The 22,065-nt window shown below is 45.0% G+C and overlaps 1 protein-coding gene across 1 annotated transcript; it reads right to left on the bottom strand.

The window, feature by feature from the left end:
* Positions 1 to 103: 103 nt before the first annotated feature.
* nudcd1 (NudC domain containing 1) lies at positions 104 to 17,585 on the bottom strand. The gene is made up of 10 exons (XM_084454873.1): positions 17,402 to 17,585; positions 16,890 to 17,044; positions 15,665 to 15,850; positions 14,646 to 14,829; positions 12,375 to 12,563; positions 9,763 to 9,970; positions 7,641 to 7,785; positions 5,046 to 5,171; positions 1,155 to 1,314; positions 104 to 684 (listed from the first exon to the last, which is right to left on the bottom strand). Exons 1-10 carry the CDS (start codon positions 17,514 to 17,516, stop codon positions 398 to 400), a joined length of 1,755 nt encoding a protein of 584 aa, XP_084310999.1. The 5' UTR covers positions 17,517 to 17,585; the 3' UTR covers positions 104 to 397.
* Between the last annotated feature and the right edge of the window lie 4,480 nt (positions 17,586 to 22,065).

Below are 22,065 nucleotides of genomic sequence, written 5' to 3'. Positions count from 1 at the left end.
AATATGATAATACACAACAGTCACGATGGATGTTAAGATCAACAAGGAGATGGGGTCAAAATTTAAATTTGGTTTGAATTTATTTCTGCTTTTATTGGTCAGATTTCCTGAGAGCTCGCTCGTTCACATGAGAACATGAATCATGAGCACACAGCGCAGTATATTACAGGCTGCTATACAGTCTCCACACTGGAATACTAAAACATCCATAATACTAATGTTCATACATTGTGGAAAAACACACATTTGAGCGTAGACAAATGCTTCACATACAATGCACATGAAATGTACTAATGGAACACATTACTACTCCTGAGCTCCAGGCAGAGTGCTCTCTCTGTGGAATGGTGGAACACTAGGGTAGGGTAGTGTGGACACCGTTCTGGACGTCCCCGATCTAATTATTGACCTTCAGAACAAAGAGGTTGTTGGAGGTCAGGACGTACAGTCTCTCGTTGGAGGCTCTGAAGCCCAGTATCGGCTCGCTGGACTCCAGGCTGGTCACTTGTTGCTTGGCAACCTGGCCCACCTGCCGTCCCTGTTTCCTATTGAAGAGGACGGTGTCGACTGGGGTCGGCTGGCGGTAGATGAACACCCTCCGCAAGCACTCCCCCAGGGCGGCGTAGGAGAAGTTGGGGGCGCATGTCGCAAACTTCTTGTCACGTTTCGATGCCTGGACATAGCCTAAGAATTTAGGATGCAGGGGAAATGGGTTGAGAAGTCAAATCTGCTACATCGAGACAAGCTGCTGTAAATAGGAACATCCCTGTAGTGATTAAATGGTCTCCGTTCACACGCACTCTCCGCACGAAACGAACAGCAGTAGCGCTGTTCTGCAATCACTTCTATTGCCGGTAAACAAGCCTGACGCCAGTGGCGGTGTGCTTGCGCAGTTTGCACACATTTTCAAGATTATCAAGACTCCCACTGAGCCCCATTTCCTGGGAATTCCACTAAGAAGCCATTCGAAATGACGTGATTGAATGGGACAGGGCCAGGAAAACCACGAAGGCAATTACAAAGTTAAAGAAAGAACAGAGGCAGACAATTTTTTGCAGATGGAGACGCATTGCCACATTTGAGAGTCTGTATGTGCACCCCTAAGGTGTTAGATTGGACAAGTGAAAGGTGTTACAGGCGGGGTCTGCTCCTACCCAGGGCATTGAAGGTGGCGACGTGTTCCCAGAGGTCACTGGGCTGCTCGGGTCGGGGCTGCCATAGAAGCGCGTCCACGTCGTGGCGCAGGCAGAAACTGGGCATGTCCGTCGGGTTCGCGTTGACCGTGAACAGGTACTGGTTGCTTCCCAAATTCACCTGGAGAGGAGAGGAGAGAGAAATCAATCATTGATTCATGTAATAGAGGTGGTTCTTGTTGTCTAAGGACTAACTCCTTATGGCCTTTTCCATTGAGAATCATGATCCTTGGATTGCATCGTAAACATGCATGAACTCATTAAAAAAAACAACGGTCTATATACAGACCAGGATCCCTTACAGCCAAAGAGAGATCTCCACAGCTCTGTGGTGCCACTTCATCCCAGAGACTTTTAGAGAACAGGATGATGATTTAATAACGAGAGCTCCATTTTGAAGCCAGTGTGACAGTGAAGCCAAGATAATTCAAACGAAAATCCTTGACGTGCTGTGCTAGTCTATGCGCACAGCCTTCTGCCTACACCTGCATTTCTCCCAGGATGCTGGGAATGAACCTCAAGATTGTGTGATGTATGCGTACGTGACAAGAATGACAAGTCTGACGTCCTTAAGGCGTGGCATGCGAGTCTGAAACTGCCAACACGTCTTATGGTTCTGACAGGTTCTCACCACCTCATTTTCGCACATGCTTGACAGCCATTGAAAACTTGTATCAGATTCAGAGCCTGGCCCATATGTGGCTTGTAGACTGTCTATGGTGCTCTCATTCTGAAGCTCCTTTCCTTCACCCTTTTCTGATGCCTATTATCTGTCAGTCTCCTGCGTGTTGCCTCACAAGACAATTGTGTTTGTCTAAACAGAGTGATGTTGTTGACAATTGGCTGTGGTTCTGGATAGCCACATGGAAACGGAGAGATGACTGACAGACGCGCACCTTAGAAAGAGCCGTTAACACTGAACAGAAATTAGTGAAACTCTTAGTCATTTTTTCATTCAACGTTACACATCCTGTTCCATCTACCCAGGGTGCATTCTGAATGGGCTAACCTTCGCTTACCTAAATCCTCCCTTTGATAACACTGCAAACCCACACACATCCTCCTTATTGAAACCTTCAGCACAAAATCAATACAGTGATGACGGCATCCCAACCTCCCTCTGACAACAGACAGACAAATTCCATTCAGGTTTATTATAGGTGTATACAGGCTGTCCTATTCAAATGAAGGAATAACCTTCTTCTTTTCTAACAGCAGACCTGCATCTAAATGGTTGGCCTTGCATGGACTGTTGAACAAAGGGTTCAGGGTTCAGAACCTCATATATACTGCTAGACAACATGAGCAACGAGCTCAATACAGCATTCCTTGAAACCCAGTGCCTTAATAATGAACCGCATCTCTAAATAACAGGCCTCTGTGTTTTCTTATTATTTTCCAATACAGCTACTCTAACCATCGCAAGTCCGCCTGCCCCAATTGAAATGTACAGTATAAGGTCAACCAAGTTTGTTTATCAAGCAGAAGGAGCTTTCATTGGACCAGAAACTGCTGTAGTATCAAACAAAAGAAGTGGAGTTCAGCTGTAAGCCATTTCTACAAGCCAAACATGTACGGCGTTTAAAGCGCTTTCTTTTCCCTTTCTGCTGGACCACGCTGCCAGATGAAACAGAACATCAGTGTTTAACTGCATCTAAAATTAAGCCCAGGATTTATTGATGGTTCTAAAGAATCAACATTTTTCCATTAATTCCTATAAACATTGACAGAGAGGACTTGGGATGTTGAGACCCCTTCGTCAGTACTTGGAAGTCTTATCAGATGGGACGTGGTGACTAGGCATTGGAGGCATTGGAGGGAGGAGCAAACACAGACGTCTTGTAAACACAGATGTCACTATGTCATAGATTTAGTGGCGCCTTGCGAGCCCAGCCACGGCCTGCGCCCCTGCTGATTGTCCCCACAGCCTGCCTCGTTACAAACAGTAACTGAGGGTTTTCTGTTAGAGCAGAACTCCCTACTTGAGGAACTTAGCTGGGCAAACTCAGCACCCTCTTTTAAATCCCTTATCAAAATGTACTTTTACATGTAGGCTTTTTAAAATAGAAAATCTGTTAAACCCTCTAGTCATTGTATAATTTGTTTAATCAGGTCTTATGTTCTATGTTCTATTTAAGTTTTTGTTGTGTACTATTTTATCTTGTTCTGTAAAGCACTTTGTAACTGTGTTTTGAAAAGGACTATACAAACTAGAAAGTACATTTCCTGGAGAAAATGTGAGGTGGGCTAGCTGCTGCAGCTGTATGTAACAGCTACTGCTAGAACTACTATGGACCGGGCAATTTCCATGCACCCACCGGCGAAGACCGTGTGTCTCTAGCCCACTCAGGGGATGAATTGTGAGGTTCGTGGCGTGGAGGCAAGACTCCACCCCCTCAGGTCAGAGCTGGTCGGGGACAGTGTACCCCTCTCCGGGCCACCTACCTGCCCCCACCGGTGAAAACCGTGTGTCTCTAGGCCACTCTGGGGAGTTGTGAGGCTGGGTTGAACACAAATGCATCTTAAAAGATGACATAATCTACAATAATATTTCAGCACCCTTGGATTAATTAAAGAGGCTCAAACGCTATACTGTACATACTAGTAGAAGGAACGGATCTTGGGGGATAATATCGCAGACCCTCTTCTCCAGTCATTGGAACTGCATGGTAAACTCTTCGTACATGAAATATTGTACAGATGGAAAAACAGACTAGTGTGAAAGTAACAGCATTTCTACAGTCAAAAGCTGTGACTCACCCCTCGCCCTCTTAGAGACATAACCGGCCCATCTCAGCCCTCAGGAGAGGTACTTCAGAGCAAGCTGATTGGCGAGGTGCCTCAGAGACGCATGGAGCGCCAATCTGAGAGATAGTGCATTTCAAAAAGGTCAAACATATTTCTCCAATGATGGTGACTGCATAGCCCTTTCACGGTCCATCATTAGAAAATGATTGATAAAATTGTTTAGAGGTCCTTGATGCAGTGGAGCTCTAAGACCAACAAAGAAGCCTCCTAACCAGAGAAAACATCACTGTGGAGCTTCAAATCTGATTATTGACCGATCCCTGTACAAGGAAATTAAACCTGCAGTGACAAGTCTGAGAGACTTTGAAGAAAGCAAACAAAATGTTGAACACTGTAATATCTTTCTCATTTTCGCCCCACAAAAGAATAGCGATATTATCACCTTTTCTTTTTTTATTGTGTACCCTATAATTGTAAAAGCATAAATCCCAAGCTTTGAATGAAAGGCTGGAAATTAAACTGTCTGGACCGGGTAGTCTACGCCTGTAAATCCTGAAACTTGCTTTTCAGTAAGAAGTAAATCCACCAATTCTATTGGCTCGGTGGATGGATACATTCTTCACATTTTGATACTCATACCTTGTCGGACAAAGCTTTCCATAACAGATTCACACCTGTATGGAGGATTGACTCTGATGTTTGGTTGGGGGTAAAATGCAATCTCTGAACAGAAAAGACAAACAGAAATCATAGAAGAAACGTCTTTCCCATCAACAGACTGGACATCCAAATCACTTGCCAGCAACACACACAAGCATTACTGCAAGACTAACAGCTGGACTATCTTTCAGGTATTCTGATATTCTTAATAGTTATCCAGGTGGAGTTTAATCAGAAAAAGGTGAATTCCTAGTTCCATTCTGGATTTATCAAATCAAGAGACTGGTTGTTAATGCAAATTGGGAACGTGTCCGTGTTTAAGCTCCACTGGGCTAAGGGGAACGGTAGGGTACTCCGGTGGGAGCTGCTGAGGACATGGTAGTGTGCAGTGTGTGTGTGTGTGTGTGTGTGTGTGGGGGGGGGGGGGGGGGGGCACACTCTCACCACATGAGTGGGCTTTCGTGAGTCTCCATCAAAGCGTGTGAGGCTAGAGCTGTCCTCTGGGAAGCCATCGCAGTCCTCCAGCTCCTGAGAGTTGCATGGAGGCTTGTCCTTGTCTGGGTCTGCATTCTGAATAGAGGGGAGGGGTTGGCAGAGTTAGTAGAGGGGAGGGGTTGGTAGAGTTAGTAGAGGGGAGGGATTGGTAGAGTCAGTAGAGGGGAGGGATTGGTAGAGTTAGTAGAGGGGAGGGGTTGGTAGTTAGTAGAGGGGAGGGGTTGGTAGTTAGTAGAGGGGAGGGGTTGGTAGAGTTAGTAGAGGGGAGGGGTTGGTAGAGTTAGTAGAGGGGAGGGGTTGGCAGAGTTAGTATAGGGGAGGGGTTGGCAGAGTTAGTAGAGGGGAGGGGTTGGTAGAGTTAGTAGAGGGGAGGGGTTGGTAGAGTTAGTAGAGGGGAGAGAGGTTGGTAGTTAGTAGAGGGGAGAGGTTGGTAGTTAGTAGAGGGGAGGGGTTGGTAGTTAGTAGAGGGGAGGGGTTGGTAGTTAGTAGAGGGGAGGGGTTGGTAGTTAGTAGAGGGGAGAGGGGTTGGTAGTTAGTAGAGGGGAGAGGTTGGTAGTTAGTAGAGGGGAGAGGTTGGTAGTTAGTAGAGGGGAGGGGTTGGTAGTTAGTAGAGGGGAGGGGTTGGTAGTTAGTAGAGGGGAGGGGTTGGTAGTTAGTTGAGGGGAGGGGTTGGTAGTTAGTAGAGGGGAGAGAGGTTGGTAGTTAGTAGAGGGGAGAGGTTGGTAGTTAGTAGAGGGGAGAGAGGTTGGTAGTTAGTAGAGGGGAGAGGTTGGTAGTTAGTTGAGGGGAGGGGTTGGTAGTTAGTAGAGGGGAGGGGTTGGTAGTTAGTAGAGGGGAGAGAGGTTGGTAGTTAGTAGAGGGGAGGGGTTGGTAGTTAGTAGAGGGGAGGGGTTGGTAGTTAGTAGAGGGGAGAGGTTGGTAGTTAGTAGAGGGGAGGGGTTGGTAGTTAGTTGAGGGGAGGGGTTGGTAGTTAGTAGAGGGGAGAGAGGTTGGTAGTTAGTAGAGGGGAGAGGTTGGTAGTTAGTAGAGGGGAGGGGTTGGTAGTTAGTTGAGGGGAGAGGTTGGTAGTTAGTAGAGGGGAGAGGTTGGTAGTTAGTAGAGGGGAGAGGTTGGTAGTTAGTAGAGGGGAGAGGTTGGTAGTTAGTAGAGGGGAGAGGTTGGTAGTTAGTAGTAGGGAGGGGTTGGTAGTTAGTAGAGGGGAGAGAGGTTGGTAGTTAGTAGAGGGGAGAGAGGTTGGTAGTTAGTTGAGGGGAGGGGTTGGTAGTTAGTAGAGGGAAGAGAGGTTGGTAGTTAGTAGAGGGGAGGGGTTGGTAGTTAGTAGAGGGGAGGGGTTGGTAGTTAGTAGAGGGGAGAGAGGTTGGTAGTTAGTAGAGGGGAGGGGTTGGTAGTTGGTAGAGGGGAGAGGTTGGTAGTTAGTAGAGGGGAGAGGTTGGTAGTTAGTAGAGGGGAGGGGTTGGTAGTTAGTTGAGGGGAGAGGTTGGTAGTTAGTAGAGGGGAGAGGTTGGTAGTTAGTAGTAGGGAGGGGTTGGTAGTTAGTAGAGGGGAGGGGTTGGTAGTTAGTAGAGGGGAGGGGTTGGTAGTTAGTAGAGGGGAGGGGTTGGTAGTTAGTAGAGGGGAGGGGTTGGTAGTTAGTAGTAGGGAGGGGTTGGTAGTTAGTAGAGGGGAGGGGTTGGTAGTTAGTAGAGGGGAGGGGTTGGTAGTTGGTAGAGGGGAGGGGTTGGTAGTTAGTAGAGGGGAGAGAGGTTGGTAGTTAGTAGAGGGGAGGGGTTGGTAGTTGGTAGAGGGGAGAGAGGTTGGTAGTTGGTAGAGGGGAGAGAGGTTGGTAGTTAGTAGAGGGGAGGGGTTGGTAGTTAGTAGAGGGGAGGGGTTGGTAGTTAGTTGAGGGGAGGGGTTGGTAGTTAGTAGAGGGGAGAGAGGTTGGTAGTTAGTAGAGGGGAGAGAGGTTGGTAGTTAGTAGAGGGGAGGGGTTGGTAGTTAGTAGAGGGGAGAGAGGTTGGTAGTTAGTAGAGGGGAGCGGTTGGTAGTTAGTAGAGGGGAGAGGTTGGTAGAATGAGTGGGAGTGTTCAGAGAAGAGAAAGGAGACGTGAATGCTTTCAATCCATTCATTAAAGGCTGATTTTGACAGGCGCTGGAGGGCACAAGGTATTAATGAGAGAGAGGGTGACAGATGCAGGTGCTATAAATATACAAGGCCGTTGGGACTGGGAAGGTTTGACAGCACATGATGCTTGAGAGCACAGGAGTACACAGGAGAGGGGAGCTCCGAATAACAGGCTGAGCTGAGGAGAGGCAAAGAGGCTTTAGGGTGGGAGAGATGGAGGCGTGACGTGAAGCTCTGTGATGGCGTGGGCGGGAGCCCTTCAGAGACAGAGGAGGGAGACTCGATGGAGTGAGATGGGCAGGCAGGAGAGAGGACAGCCCCTCCGGGGGCGGGGGGGGGGGGCTGCAGAGAGAGAGCCTGTCAATGTTGGTTATCAGGCCCCTAGTCAGTGACCCTGGGCGCTGAGAGTGAGAACAGGCCGAGGGGGTCTGAGAGGGTCTCACCAGGTCCTCGGCGGTGAGGTGGGACAGCCTCTCGCTGAGGAGGGCCGCCTGCTCCTCGCTCATCAGGAACTCCCCTCTCCTGTCCCCCGACACCAGCTCCGGCCACATGGGCCCCTCACTGCGCTTCTGCAGGGTCACCTCCAGACTGGAGGGGTAGAGAGAGAGAGAGAGAGAGAGAGGGAGAAAAAAGTGAGTGAGTGAGTGAATAAGAGAGTGAGTGAGTGAGTGAGTGAGTGAGTGAGTGAGTGAGTGAGTGAGTGAGTGAGTGAGTGAGTGAGTGAGTGAGTGAGTGAGTGAGTGAGTAAGAGAGTGAGTGAGTGACTGAGTGAGTGAGTGAGAGAAAGGTGAGTGAGTGAGTGAGTGAGTGAGTGAGTGAGTGAGAGAAAGGTGAGTGAGTGAGTAAGTGAGTGAGTGAGTGAGTGAGTGAGTGAGTGAGTGAGTGAGTGAGTGAGCGAGCGAGCGTATAAGCAAATAAGCGAATAAGCGAGAACACTGACAGCTAAAATGAGGTCCAGCCTGGGTGGTAGAGCCTGATCATATCTCGGACATTGTGAGCAGCCTATATGAGAAACATCAAGCTGATAGAGGACAGGGGCTTACACTGTACCACATGAGACCAGCGTCTTTCAATTCTGAGATTAGAGATTATACAGGAGGAAAAGAACGGCTCCAGCTGCAACCCTCTAAACAAAAGGTCAGTCTGAATAGCACTCAGCACATGCAGGCATAGTCCACACACAAAGCTGATGATATTTCTTCCTGCTATATATCTCAGAAGAGCACACAATAGAAGCCATCCAAATGCAAATCACGAATATCTATTAATCATTCATTTTTACAGACTTCAGTCAGTCTCCATCTCTTTCTCACTCACTCTCTCTCTCTCATCCATAAACACCCACTGTGTAGCCTACATGTATTTGTACACCACAGACACACACACACAGACAGACAGACAGAAACACACAGTGCAGATAAGAAGGGACATTAAGGGCTTTTATCAAGATCGATATTAAATGGAAAAGTAGAGTATAAAAACAGGCTACATAACTATTTTCCATAATGAAATGAACATAAAAGTGTTTTGTCTGAAAAGAACAGAATGTAGAGAGACAGAATGGAATGAGATAAAAGAGGTCCTACTAGGATGGTGTGAATATATGTGTTGAGCAATGGGTTATTCAGAACGAGTGATATGATTGAGAACGGACACCAGTCTGGGATGGAGACGAGCTGCTGCCCCCCTGTGTTTTATGATCCTCCATCCATCAGGCATCACTAATGGGATCTACAGAAGCCACACTTGTCTCGTGTCACAATGAAAAACTAGAAATGTTGCTCATGGAGCACAGACCTCCACCCCTGAATGCATTTCGTGGCTCTGTGTGCTCCAAAATTGAATGGGTTCTAAAATGGCCTATTGGCCCCACATCCCTCCACTGAGTTTCATGAAAAGCGGTCTGGTAGTTTTTGTGTAATCCTAGTCCAAAAATGAATGGAGGTGAATGGCAGGCCCGGCCATGTTTGGGCTGTTTGTGTTTCATGAAAATCAGTCTGTAGATTTAGCGTAAACCTGACCTAAAAAATGAATGGAGGTGAATGGCCATGTTTGGGCGGCTTGTGGACCCGCCCCATAATTCGGATCTGCTCCAAAATGTAATGGGTTCTAAGGTGGCCCATGCTACATCCTTCCAGAGAGTTTTGTGAAAATCAGTACAGTAGTTTTGCGTAATCCTGCCGACAGACTACGTAAGTACGTACAGTACAGATGTATACACACCACCAAAAACATTACCTCTCGTCCAGCTGTCGCTGGGGCGGAGCTAATCGAAACACAAGGAACAGCACTAGCTAACATAATACAATTCAACATTTGTACAGAATTTCAGCACTATGCAATATGCCTCGAACACCAGAGATTAGAGGAATGTGGAAACCATATACAGTACATGGCAAAAAACTGATTTAGAATCTTGAATTCTTGGCCAGGTCGCTCTTCAATAAGAAATTTTAATCTCAATGCCTTAAGGTAATGAAAAAAAAATCAGAGTGAATGTGTGTGTGCCTGAATCTGTGTGTGTGTGTGTAACCTTCCCCCTACCCCTCGGGGCAGGTGGCTAACCTTTTGTTGTCTTTGATGATCCAGGCGCTGGCCTCGGGGTCCACAGGGGCATGCAGCGGGCCCTCCAGCAGGGGCGCGTAGCCCCCGACCCCCACGCTCAGGCTGTCCGCCGTCAACTGGAAGCGCACGTCATCTTTGGTGAAGCCCTCAGGGCATCGCACCGACACTGTGATGTCCTCCGCTGTTTGCTGCCAGAAGTAGATTGGATCTGAATAGTGCAGAAAGAATGAAGCATGAAGGTAAGCAATGTCAGCCAACATTGATATGATAGGAATCTTATGTTCTGCGTTGTACTACATGCAGCGTGGAGTTCAAATAGCAGACAATGCATACTGGCCTTGGGAGAGGACTCAAACAAGGATGAATTGGCATGTCGCAGGAGCTGTGTGCATTTTAAACAGGGTAAAATGTGTGTGTGTGATTCGTTCCCCTCCATCAACCTGATGGCCAACCATATGGCACCAGCGAGGCAAACAGCCCCACAGTGCCGCCCATTTACAAGAAGACTAATAGCCAGAGACCTGGGGACAGGGAGGAATTAAAGCTGCACACAGGATGACAAGTGTCGTGAGCGCAGCCCTCCCCTTTCAAAGAACAAATTAATCCGTGCAGCAATTGCTCCCTGGGTGGCGGGCGGATCCCGCTGTGTGGGGCGGTGGGCCGCGGGCTGAGAGGCGTCCGGGCTGCCGAGAGGTTGTGGCACCGCAGTCGACTCTTGAGTATATATATTGTGTCGATATGTACTGATGTTATGTTTTCGATGCTATATAAATATGTATTGAGCGTATTGAAATGTGTATGTACTGATATGTATTGATATGTTTTAGGACTCTTGGAAGAGTAGCCATTGGCTCAAAGGGGTCCTAATAAAGACTCAAACTCAAACTCCACATCAGCAAAATCAGCCCCAGGGACGGAGCCCGGAGCTATCCCTGGGGTCCTGGGAGGCCAGTACTATCCAGACCAGGTGCCTCAGTCAATTTAGCACCTGGATCTGGACACACCTGAATACTCGGGGGGGGGGGGGGTGCCTGATAAGCACTCACCAGCAGGGAGAGACAGAAAACAAACAGCTGGCTAGGAAGTGGATCAGGAACGTAAGATGGACATTCAGAAGTAAGCCTCTCTGCTTAAGTGCCCATCCCTCCCCCCAATTACGTTTGATACCTGCCACCTGTGTCTCTTATTCTAGCCTTCCTTACAGATGGTGATGACTGAAAAACAAGCATGCAGCCAGAGTGGATCAACTCTATTCTATCAGGTTACGTAGAGAGTGACGATGGAAGATGGACAGACTGGAACTTCCCGTCTTAAATCGTAACCTTCACAAGGAGAGTGTCGTGCACGTCGATAGCAAGCCCTGCCATTCTGAACAGCAGCCATTAATTCATCTTTTTCCCTGTTCATCTGTTCATCCATCCATCCACCGCCAAGGACAGACTCCACATGACGTGTGAGGGAGGGAGGGGGTGATGACGGGGAGAATGACGGCAACATGGGAGGCAAGAACAGAAGAGGAGAGGAAGAAGGAGAGGGACACAGACTGAGTCATAACCTCCTACACCCTACTTATTTTAATGGCAATTCCTTATTACTGGTAGGAAACAGAATATATAATATATACAACATATATATATACCTGAAGAAGGTTGTGAGACTGAAACGTATATTATTTGTATGAAAGGTGCTATACAAATAAAGTTGATTATTATTATTGTTAATAATAAATGGATTCCATTGAGCAAGTAGAGACAGGGTGTAGATGTTTTCTGTTTCCTTACAATACGTACTCCGCCTACGCACCTGTCATTGAGACGAGATTCAAGCGTGCAAGAGACTCTCTTATCTAAGACCTCATTACCGAAACTGGACCGATTTTCATGTCCTGAACAACACGTGGTACGTCTCGGTGGAGGGAGACGTACTCAATCATATTATGTTTCATCTTTACCTTTCCAAAAAAGGAAAACCAGGAAACATTGGCTCACACAGCAAATAAAGTGTATGGAAATACAATTGTTTAAATGTGAACATGTAGGTATAGTTCACTAGATGGAGGCCCTTTTAAGTAATACTTAAAAACGTATATGTCGAGAGGAAGTGTACACATACAGACCACGTCTGTCAGAGCTCTACATGAGGCACTGTTAGGATTACTGCTGGTTTCTATGGCTACAACAACCCACTTGTGTATTCATGCCCGAGCTCCTGGAAGAGAAGAGCAGAACATTTGAATGCTCCTTGAAAACTAATGACAGCAACTTCATGTTGCATCGATTTCAGCCAATCCAAATCCCTCACAGCGCATGTAAAGGCCGGACAAGACATCGCTGACAGTGATATAACCATATCCATCTTTCATGAGGTAGGATATTATGTAGTGCAGGTCTGAGAAAAGGTTGGACATCAGTCATGTTATGCAGATTTGACAGACTGGGCTGGTCATTTCTGTCAAAACAAATCTCAACCAATCGTAAGATGACATCTTGACTGACTGGGGTTGGTTCAAAGGCATGTCTGAGACTATGGTGGATATTGATTGGACGACCTGAGATCATGCGGTTCACATGTTCCTGAGTCAAGCGTCCTTGACCCTCGTAGCTCTGACCTACCGGCCGTCTCCACCTCCATGGGCTCCGCGGCGGGCTGCTCCACCGGCTGGCCGTCCACGTGCGTGAAGGCGAACGGTTTCTCCGACACCACCATCAGGCCCCTCCCCTGGGGCTCCACCGCTGCGTAGTGAGGGACAGACTTGCCTCGCAGGCCCCACCTCCTCCTCACCTCGTACTTCTTGTCCTGGCCTTGATAAAGACAAACCCAGCAGCATGTAGATCACATTGAGGGATAATATATAAAGAAGACACAGCACCATGTAGATCACATTGAGGGATAGTATATAAAGACAAACCCAGCACCATGTAGATCACATTGAGGGATGATATATAAAGAAGACACAGCACCATGTAGATCACATTGAGGGATAGTATATAAAGACAAACCCAGCAGCATGTAGATCACATTGAGGGATAGTATATAAAGACAAACCCAGCAGCATGTAGATCACATTGAGGGATAGTATATAAAGACAAACCCAGCAGCATGTAGATCACATTGAGGGATAGTATATAAAGACAAACCCAGCAGCATGTAGATCACATTGAGGGATAGTATATAAAGACAAACCCAGCAGCATGTAGATCACATTGAGGGATAGTATATAAAGAAGACACAGCACCATGTAGATCACGTTGAAGAATACCATTGTATATAATAACCAGATCACCCAACACTTTAAAATAAAATAAAAATATTTATATATTTATAAAATATTTTATATTTATAAATAATAAAAATAAAAACTTTTACCTTTTCTTTATTAACCTTTTAATTTGGGGGGAGGGGGTGTTTGATGCGGTAAAGACGAGAGTAAAAAGTCAAGTTGAGAGTTAGTGTTTATCAAACTTCGCCATACTTTCTTTCCCACAGCCTGTCTTCCTTCCACCTGTGCAGAACAGGGTCTGCTGTAGTTCTCAGTTCTCTAAAACAGGCCAAGGTCCTCGCTATATCCAGCACCACCTGAGATGCATTGCAGCCTGGAAAACCACTGATGCTAACAAACTGAACAGCCAGCGACTCATTCTTCCCAAAACTGGGCAACACGAGCAGCTGACTGTGTTCAGGATAACACAAAGGCCCCATCATAAAATAACAACAGAATGTGAGAAAACAGCACAGACGATCATCCACGATTGCTATTACTCAACCATGAGTAATTCGAGTGGAGTGCAGAGTAGGCAAAGGAAATTGGATTGAAAACCAAACAAGGCTAATTTTCCCAAACACCATCTAGACTGTCACTGACTCAAGGACGCTAAGCCAGCAGTGAAAGAATAAACACTGCTAGCAGCTAGTGGACATCAAACGGCTCTATCTACAAATGCTGCACAATAAAGGGGGCTCTCTCTAAAGCCTCTAATTGTTTTCTCATTCTGGCTCCTGTTCCTACTACCAACCAGCCAAGGTAGATAGCTTGTATTCATTGTAAAATGACAAGAATTTATAATATTTTTTAATATATTAATATTATTTATAACATTATAATAATTAATATTCTTGTTGGTGATGCTTGTTTCAGAGGACACTCATCAAGGCTACTTTTGAGACATCATCATTAGGCTTCATTAACCTCAATCTACAGCTCTCTAGCTTCCCAACACAAGTTAATCAAATGGAACTTCTGTATGCTATGGGATAATTTAACAATTACACACATGAAGGTGATAAGCATTGATGTGTCAGCGCTCATATCTTTCTTCAAAGCTGCCTTCTAATTAAAGCCTGTCAATTTACTGTCCCAGTTTATCTAGAGCACATATATTCTCCTGACTGCCTGTAGTCATCTCAGTTTCTTTAGAGAACATATTCCAGATTCCAGAATAGTCCAACACTCCGATGGCAATAAAAGGAGGTCACACGCAAAGAATCTGCAGATGGAACCAATTGGCATCAACAGTTAAAACCACACGGCAGATGGACATTCGTGTCCATTCCCCCGTCTGGGGGGCAGTGGCTGCTGTTCAGCAGCCTGCATGCAGTGACACGCTGTGATTCTGCTGGGTCCATGCACCACCTCCCACCCTGTTCTGTGATTCTGCTGGGTCCATGCACCACCACCCACCCTGTTCTGTGATTCTGCTGGGTCCATGCACCACCACCCACCCTGTTCTGTGATTCTGCTGGGTCCATGCACCACCACCCACCCTGTTCTGTGATTCTGCTGGGTCCATGCACCACCACCCACCCTGTTCTGTGATTCTGCTGGGTCCATGCACCACCACCCACCCTGTTCTGTGATTCTGCTGGGTCCATGCACCACCACCCACCCTGTTCTGCAGCGTTAGATACTGTGATCCAATCCAGAGACACAGAGTAGCCGCTTCCCCTGTCCTCCTCTGGGTCCTTCTGGATGCGGAGCAGCAGCACCTCCATGGAGTGGACCCCCGCCTGGACATGAGAGAGGCTGTGGAGGATGGTGAAGGGCTCCCCCATCGACTCACTGAACACGGGCTGGGGGGGGGGGGGGGGGGGGTCACACGGAGAAGCAAGAAGTAGGACACTCACCAAGCACTGGGTAAAAAAAACATAGTCCACCTTTCCCAATCAGCATCAGTGTCGGCGTTGAGTGAGAAAGGCTCTGTCTCCTCTATGCTCCCTGCAGTTGAATACAACTAAACTATCAGGCTTTTGTACGGCTAGACATACTGATGCCGTGGCTGAACTGATTTGGATGCTTTCTGCTCTTATATCAGCAGCACTTTGAGATTGGTTTCACTATGAAAGGTGCTTTTTTTTTTTCTTTCTTTTTTTTAAAGAAAATATATTTTTTTATAAAAAAAAAAAAAAATTGACATTGGTTCTGTGCTTTGGTGAGAAATTCTATAAATGTTAATGTCATGATGGGCTGGGTCGATGAAGTTGAAGTTGTGCTGCTGGACATTCACCTGTCCACAACGAAACCAATGCTAATGGGAGTATGTTATAGGCCACCTGATCAAAGCGATTTTATAATAATCTAGAAAATGTACTGAATGACTCTGTCTGCAGAGTTGATATGTGATCTCTCATTTACAAGTAACAACCAGACCTTAAGACAGTAAGGATGAGTTTAATCTTTAACTTTATAAAAGTAACCTTATTTTATCTCCTCTACAGAGCATCTATCCTTCATGTGCTGTTACAGGACACCTTCATGGCCACATGGTCCCTTGCCTGAAGTTCTATGAAGAAGATAAACTATCTAATAACTATTAATGAAAGTACTATTAAAAACTAGATGGACGCTAATGGGGTGTGTGTAGAGGACACACAGCAGAGCCACAGAACGCAGCCCCGTTGTTCTTACCTCCCACTTGAGGTGGGAACTCTCTCCCCTCTTGCTGGTGCGGAGGAGGCAGAGTGTTCCTGCGCCGTCGGAGAAGGCTGCCCAGGTGGCAGAGGTGAGGCTCAGGGAGGCGCAGACGCGCTCATCACACAGGCTGGGGTCAGAGGTCACGCGGTAGACTTCTTGGGGCTTCCCCAGGGCTGTGTCCTGCAAATACCGTACATCTTACAAGTATGCATTATGCACTCATTGCCACGGTCCCCACTGGGCTTCAGGGCAAGATCCTTTCCTCAATACGACAGAGAGATAGAGTCAGATGTCATGTCTATCAATGGGAGAGGGGAACTTCTCGACCCTCGCCTGAGGCCCAACTGCTCCTCTCAGAGGGCCTTATTAGAGACGGGAACAAAGTAATGGAGATTCAAAAGGACTGGGCACAGTGCCTGACCTTTTTTGCCATGGTGTGTGATCAATGCATGATCACAGCACATATTATAATGCAACTTCCAGATCATTTTCTCCAGCAACCTCAACGCCCTGCTTGGGGTATAAAACGGCCCCTGTACAATACCCCCCCCCCCCCCCACCTCACTGCCTTTCAAATGTATACAATAGCCTTCTCAGGGTAGATAATTAGCATGTGATTATTGTAATTACAATGTGAACAACACATTTCCATAAAGGCTCTTCTGGTGATGTAACTCCACCGAGAAGCTGAGAATACCATATTGCAGGGAACAGGGTCTGATCACTATCATTTTCTTCACCCAGAGAGTGGGAGCGACACCAAGAATGGTCCCTCGTCATCATATCTTGGCTCTGGAAGCATTCTCAGCTGAGGGTCATGGTTTCACTCTGTTTCCAGCCTCTCTAAAAGGGTTGCAGCAGAATCCTCAAAATCATTTTCAACATCTCAAACTGAATCTAGCCCTGCTGATAAACCATGGAGAACGTAAGGGTAGGTTATGTGAGTTTTGTTCATTTAATATCAGCTGATTGAAATATTATGAAAACTTAAAGGTATTCAATATTATTTCTCAGTAATGGAAATAACACTGTTTAACCACAGAATACGGGAGTCAGAGCGAATAACAATTTTCTCAAGCAAAATACTGGACATTTGGATACGAGTGAGCTAATGCCATTTGAGAGGTGTTTGAGTGCCCCCTCCTGGTGTTATAGGGAATAACCTAGTATTTCAATTGTGTGCTCGTAGTTTAGTTTTAAGCTATAAAAACGGACTTACCAGAGTGACAGTGAGATTGAGTACACGTCCTTTACAGTCCACAAAGTACACACTGTCTTCATACCAGGGGTCCAGGTGCAGGTAGTTGTACATGCCAAAAGCACGCACATGTTCCAGGGTGTATTGGCTGTCTTTCAGTTTAACCTCGCCCACAGCTGAAAACATCATCATATGATTTGTCAACACACCAACAATAGGAGATAAGATGCATGAGGTCTATCTCTACCCAACTAGCTAACAGGCTTCCTGGCAAGCTCTGAGTCTGAACGTGAGTCTGACCATCCTCTTGCTTAGTGCTGCTTTAGCTAGCTATTAGCTATCTCATCTGGTGGTGAATTGACACACGCTATCCTATGGCTGACCATCAACTTTCAATGAAAATAGCTAGCTGCCTTCAGTTGTTGGGGTAACAGCCCACTTTATAATTGTATATTTAAATCCAGTTAAGGGTAACAATCACATAAAGAGGAGTGCTAGCTACGTGGCATGCAGTTTTCAAGTCAGTTCCTCACCAGCATCTAGCTCTACGTTGTATGTTGGTATAGGATCCAGAGACAATCTGTAACTTTCAAAGCTGGGATCCAAAAGCTGTCTGCTGACCTTCAAAGTATAATTTGACGTGGCCATGTTAAGGAACAATGGCAATGTTTACGAAAATATGCAGTAAGAATGACCACAACACACACCAACTTTGTGTACTTCCTGCATGGCGCACGGAAGAATTTATGTGACGGACTAATCTGCCCCGCTGGAGTTATGGGAAATATATTTTTTGTGGTCGGAGCATGGATGTAGAACAATAGGAAGAATAGGGTCGGAGATGCAGTATAAAAGTATTCTCGCCTTCATAATCTACACAGTCAATGCTGAAAAAATGTATTTCGTATCAAGCATTGATCTTAAGCAATTCGAGGTACCTGTATGTATGTTTCGTGACCTGGTATTAATTACTGGTCACTGTCAAATGAAGTAGGAGCTATTAGAAAAAATATACATTTTCCATAAAAATATTAAAACATAAAATAAATAAAATAAAAAGATGTCTTACTTGTCCAGTGTTATTTATGTATGTATGTATGTATGTATGTATGTATGTATGTATGTATGTATGTATGTATGTATGTATGTAGGCTATGTATGTATGTATGTATTTATTTAAAATGTATATACTGTAGTAATCTGGTATTCATTTGGCGTCACTGGGTCACATGCCATGGAAGCTGTTTAAAAATAATGAATTTTCCATAAAAAGAAGAAACACTCAAATCCAATAAAAATAGATGTCTGTATTGGTTTAGATGTCACTGGGCTACATGGATGCTATTGAAAACCAGGCCAGGTCCAGCCTGGCTTATGTGCATGGCTGGCTTGTTTCTGTTCAGGACTGGTCGAATGGAACGGAAGCTAGTCACGCTACTGAAATAGCTGTGAATTGAAATGACATGAAATAATGTGTGATAAATTAAGATAGGTATTGTTGCCTGGACACATCAGTTCCAATGCTTCCAATGCTAATCCAGCACAATAAGAGCCGGATAGCCAGTGAGCTCATGAGCTCACAACAACTAGCAGCAGCTTCCATAACATTAATGGTAGCGGTCAGTGGCTAAAGCAGTTACACTGATGATTCCTGTAACATTAGCTATTTTGCTGCCATTGGTTCAACTTCTGTTTCTGGACATATGTAAGGGATAAACCCAGATAACACAAGGCTAGCGGACCTACAGCGGGTCCCCGATGGACGAGCTGGCAGACCTCCGGCCGAATCCGCTGGCGGGTTCCTGGCCATTTGCACATCGAATGGCAAGCAGACCTCTGGCAGATTATTAGCGTCAGGGACAGCGGCCCGCTAGTAATCCGAAATGCTCCCGCTATTGCTCCACCACCATTCCACCGGTAGTTTATTGTCTATATCCTAGGCCCATTGGCCCTAGGCTTATGGATTTCTATTGCTAAATGAACTTACTCTGAACATTTTTTGGGTAACCCTTCCTTTCATAGTCCCCCAATTACTAAACATTTACCTGGTAAATACATACCAAAGTATAGCCTAATATATAATGGGTAATTACTGAGACACCTATACTGTAGGTATAATTTCAAAACAGGAGTATTTTAAATGTTCAATTACTGCACATAAATTCAATAACTGACATAGCACCACCAGGTAACCACATTTTTACATAACTTCTATAACATCCTGTGACAAACACAAATGACAAAAATCACAATGCTCATATTTATTAAAATGCTTTAAAATTATATTAATTATAACAGGAATCTGGGAGTGGGACCGAGAACAGGAGGAGCAGAAAACAAAACACAGAGTTACATACATAGAGAAACATAACAGTAAGCACAAGTCTAGTATTTCAATGGGACTTGTAATTGGTCACTTAATTGGTCACCCAGTTTCTGCAATCAGTTTGACACAGTTAATTCATCTTCAAAACAGACATTTCCTTAAAAATAGACAAAAACTTGCAGACTTGTCTTACATCACAGTCAGCCCAGTGTCTGGGGCCATGGAACCAGGTGCTCCTAAGCAGTTCAGTATTTAGAGTTGCTGTGGGGCTAGAAGTGATTCTGCTAGCCTCTTGCGCTGCCTCCAGCCACCCTCCTGTCTGACGCCCCCTTCAGGTACTTGGTAGCCTCCTGCTGCAGTGCCTCTTCAGTGGTTACCCTCGTGACTGGGTTTTTCCGCGTAGCCCCTAAGAGGGATAAAGAAGATATTAGCTCAGAAACACATTTCTGCTTTATTGGCACAGCGACAGTAGAAAAGGACAGGAAAGTTGGGAGAGGAGGGGACTGACACCTTCATGCTCTGAGGTACCCATTAATTCGGGGCATGCTTTAAATTCTAAATATGATTTATTAACAACAGACTATTACATTACACCAGGGATTGTCAACCTTTTGTAAGGCCCACTTCTGATTGTTAAAATTCTGAGGACCTAATTGAAGCAGATCCTGATCCACCCCTTGGTGAATTCTTCACTGTTTACTCCATTAACTAGACATTGAAAGAGAAAACAACGCTACCTCTGCACTTGTTTTATTCCAGATCACAGGAACATAGTGGTCGATGATCAGCCCAGACAGGAATGAAGGTCACATGTGGGAAAATACAAAAGACACAACCCATGCATTATCAATTTGGTTAGACTCACTGACATGAAAAGTAGACACTACCATTGCTTAAAAATATGTAAACTGTATAAACTTGTGATCATGATGCTGAGCCCAGTTTCTTAAAGGATAAGTGCACTGAATTTCATGTTTAGCCCTATTCCTGGCTTCCCTGGCATGTATCTGACTAGTACAGGTTAAAATATTTCTGTTTTGTGCAGTACAGAGTTCTGTGTCAATAACGTCAGCGTACTCGCCCTGGCTCGTTGCTAGCTATGGGAACACTCGAAAAACTCTAAAAAGTATGAAATACATGGATTTCAAGTTCAGGAATTACATGGTTTATGCTTACCAAGCTCTGAAGTCGTCCTGTAAACACCATAGGTCCCACCACAGCATGGATTAATTTTGCGGAGGTTTACAGCGTGAAGAGATGGTTGTTGTATGTTTGGTGAAAGTAGTACTGTTTACAAGTTAGCTGTTATTTCGAAATGCAGAGGCGAATGGACCTATGGTGTTTACAGGACGACTCTAACAGTTAGAATATGAGTTGGGTTTGGGACAGGATCTGATCTATAAGGCAAGGGGTAAAGGTTGGAGTGAAAGGATGAACATGTGGAGGATATGCTTCTTCCATCATGTTGTAATGTTTAACATAGTTTCTAAATCTCTCCAAACACATCTCATCAATACCTCTACATCTAATGATGAACCTTTTTGCCAGAAGTATTATTATATTATTTATAGAATTATTCTGTGCCTTTAAGTCTCCAAGTAACACAGTTTGAAGTGAAAGGTCAAGGAAGGTATCATGATATGCTAACCATTTCTGAATCTGTGTCCAAAAGCCTGCCACTAGAGGGCAGTACCAGTAGATGTGGTCAATGGATTCTGTCTCCTCACATGAGAATCGACATTGAGATGAGTTTTCTATACCCCATATATTTAACATTTTCTTAGTAGCGATGATTTTGTACAATAGCTTTAATTGGATATACCGGAGTGACGAGTCAACTGTTGTTTTGTATTTCAATTTATAAACCCGGTCCCATGGAATAGGGGTGTCTATTATCTGTTCCCAGCTGTCCTGTATCTGATATGGTACCATTGTTCTTTCACACCTACTTTTATCATTTGCCTTTTCCATTTATGAGGAATGGCTGAAACGAATGATTATATTGTTGGACTGTGCATACCACCCTAAACGTCCTTAAGAGCTGGCTATAAATTATAATCTCTCCTTTCTGAGATACAATGTCATTGAGAAATATCACTCCACTCCGATATAACTCCTCTATAAACACTGTTTTTTTGTTTTTTGTTTTTTGTTTTTTGATCTATGCGTATATTGGAATTTAACCACAGCATCTGTTGTAAATAGTGTTAATTTTGTTCTGGTGGGTAAAATTTGAATTGTAACTAGCTTTGTAGTGCTTGACTTAAAAATGTCGATGTTTTAAACAAAAATCCATTATTTATTAATTTGAGGTCAGATTCCATAATTTGCATGAATGCAAATAGGCCTTTTGTGAATAGTGGGTGGGCTTGCCTTAGTATTCTAATTTCTTCTACTTCTACTTTAGTGTAATTTATTGCTTTATAAATGTTCTTAGCCGGTAGACAAACATACTCCAGGAGCTTGCTCGATCACATTGTTGAGAGGGGTCAGGGAAGAATTTTTACAGCTCACTTATCTGGCCCCCGGGTGATACTGTTTTTTTGCTTCCCTCTGGAATATGTAAGGGTGGGTCATATGCCCACCTCCCTTGTTTTCTGTAAAGCACATTGTTTTGCCTCTGTGTATGAAATGCGCTATACAAATAAAGCTTTGATTGATTGATTGATTGATCTTCATCATCTTCATTTTCTTATCCTGGATGTCAACCTCCAGTGCCTCTGTGCGTTTGTACAGGTATTGACTGCACCTCCTTGATGTGTGCTGTATTCTGTAGGGACAGAGAGTTGATTTAGTTGTTTTTTTTATAATGGTCTTGCCATTGTGCCTGATTCATTGGTTAATACTCACTTTGTCACCTGTGATTCGAGC

Source organism: Borostomias antarcticus (assembly GCF_949987555.1).
Source record: "Borostomias antarcticus genome assembly, chromosome: 21".
In the NCBI taxonomy this organism is placed as follows: Eukaryota; Metazoa; Chordata; class Actinopteri; order Stomiiformes; family Stomiidae; genus Borostomias; species Borostomias antarcticus.
The sequence above is the reverse complement of the archived record's forward strand: the minus strand, read 5'-3'. Positions and strand labels throughout refer to the sequence as shown.

Bases quoted from the DNA above. Each gene is read 5' to 3' on its own strand.
- nudcd1 (XM_084454873.1), bottom strand. From the start codon at position 17,516: ATGGCCACGTCAAATTATACTTTGAAGGTCAGCAGACAGCTTTTGGAT. The intron at 12,564-14,645 runs GTGGGTGGTGGT...GTCTTTATCAAG, and splicing joins ATCTAACGCTGCAGAACAGG to GCCAGGACAAGAAGTACGAG. The intron at 685-1,154 runs GTAGGAGCAGAC...CTAAATTCTTAG, and splicing joins CGCCACCTTCAATGCCCTGG to GCTATGTCCAGGCATCGAAA.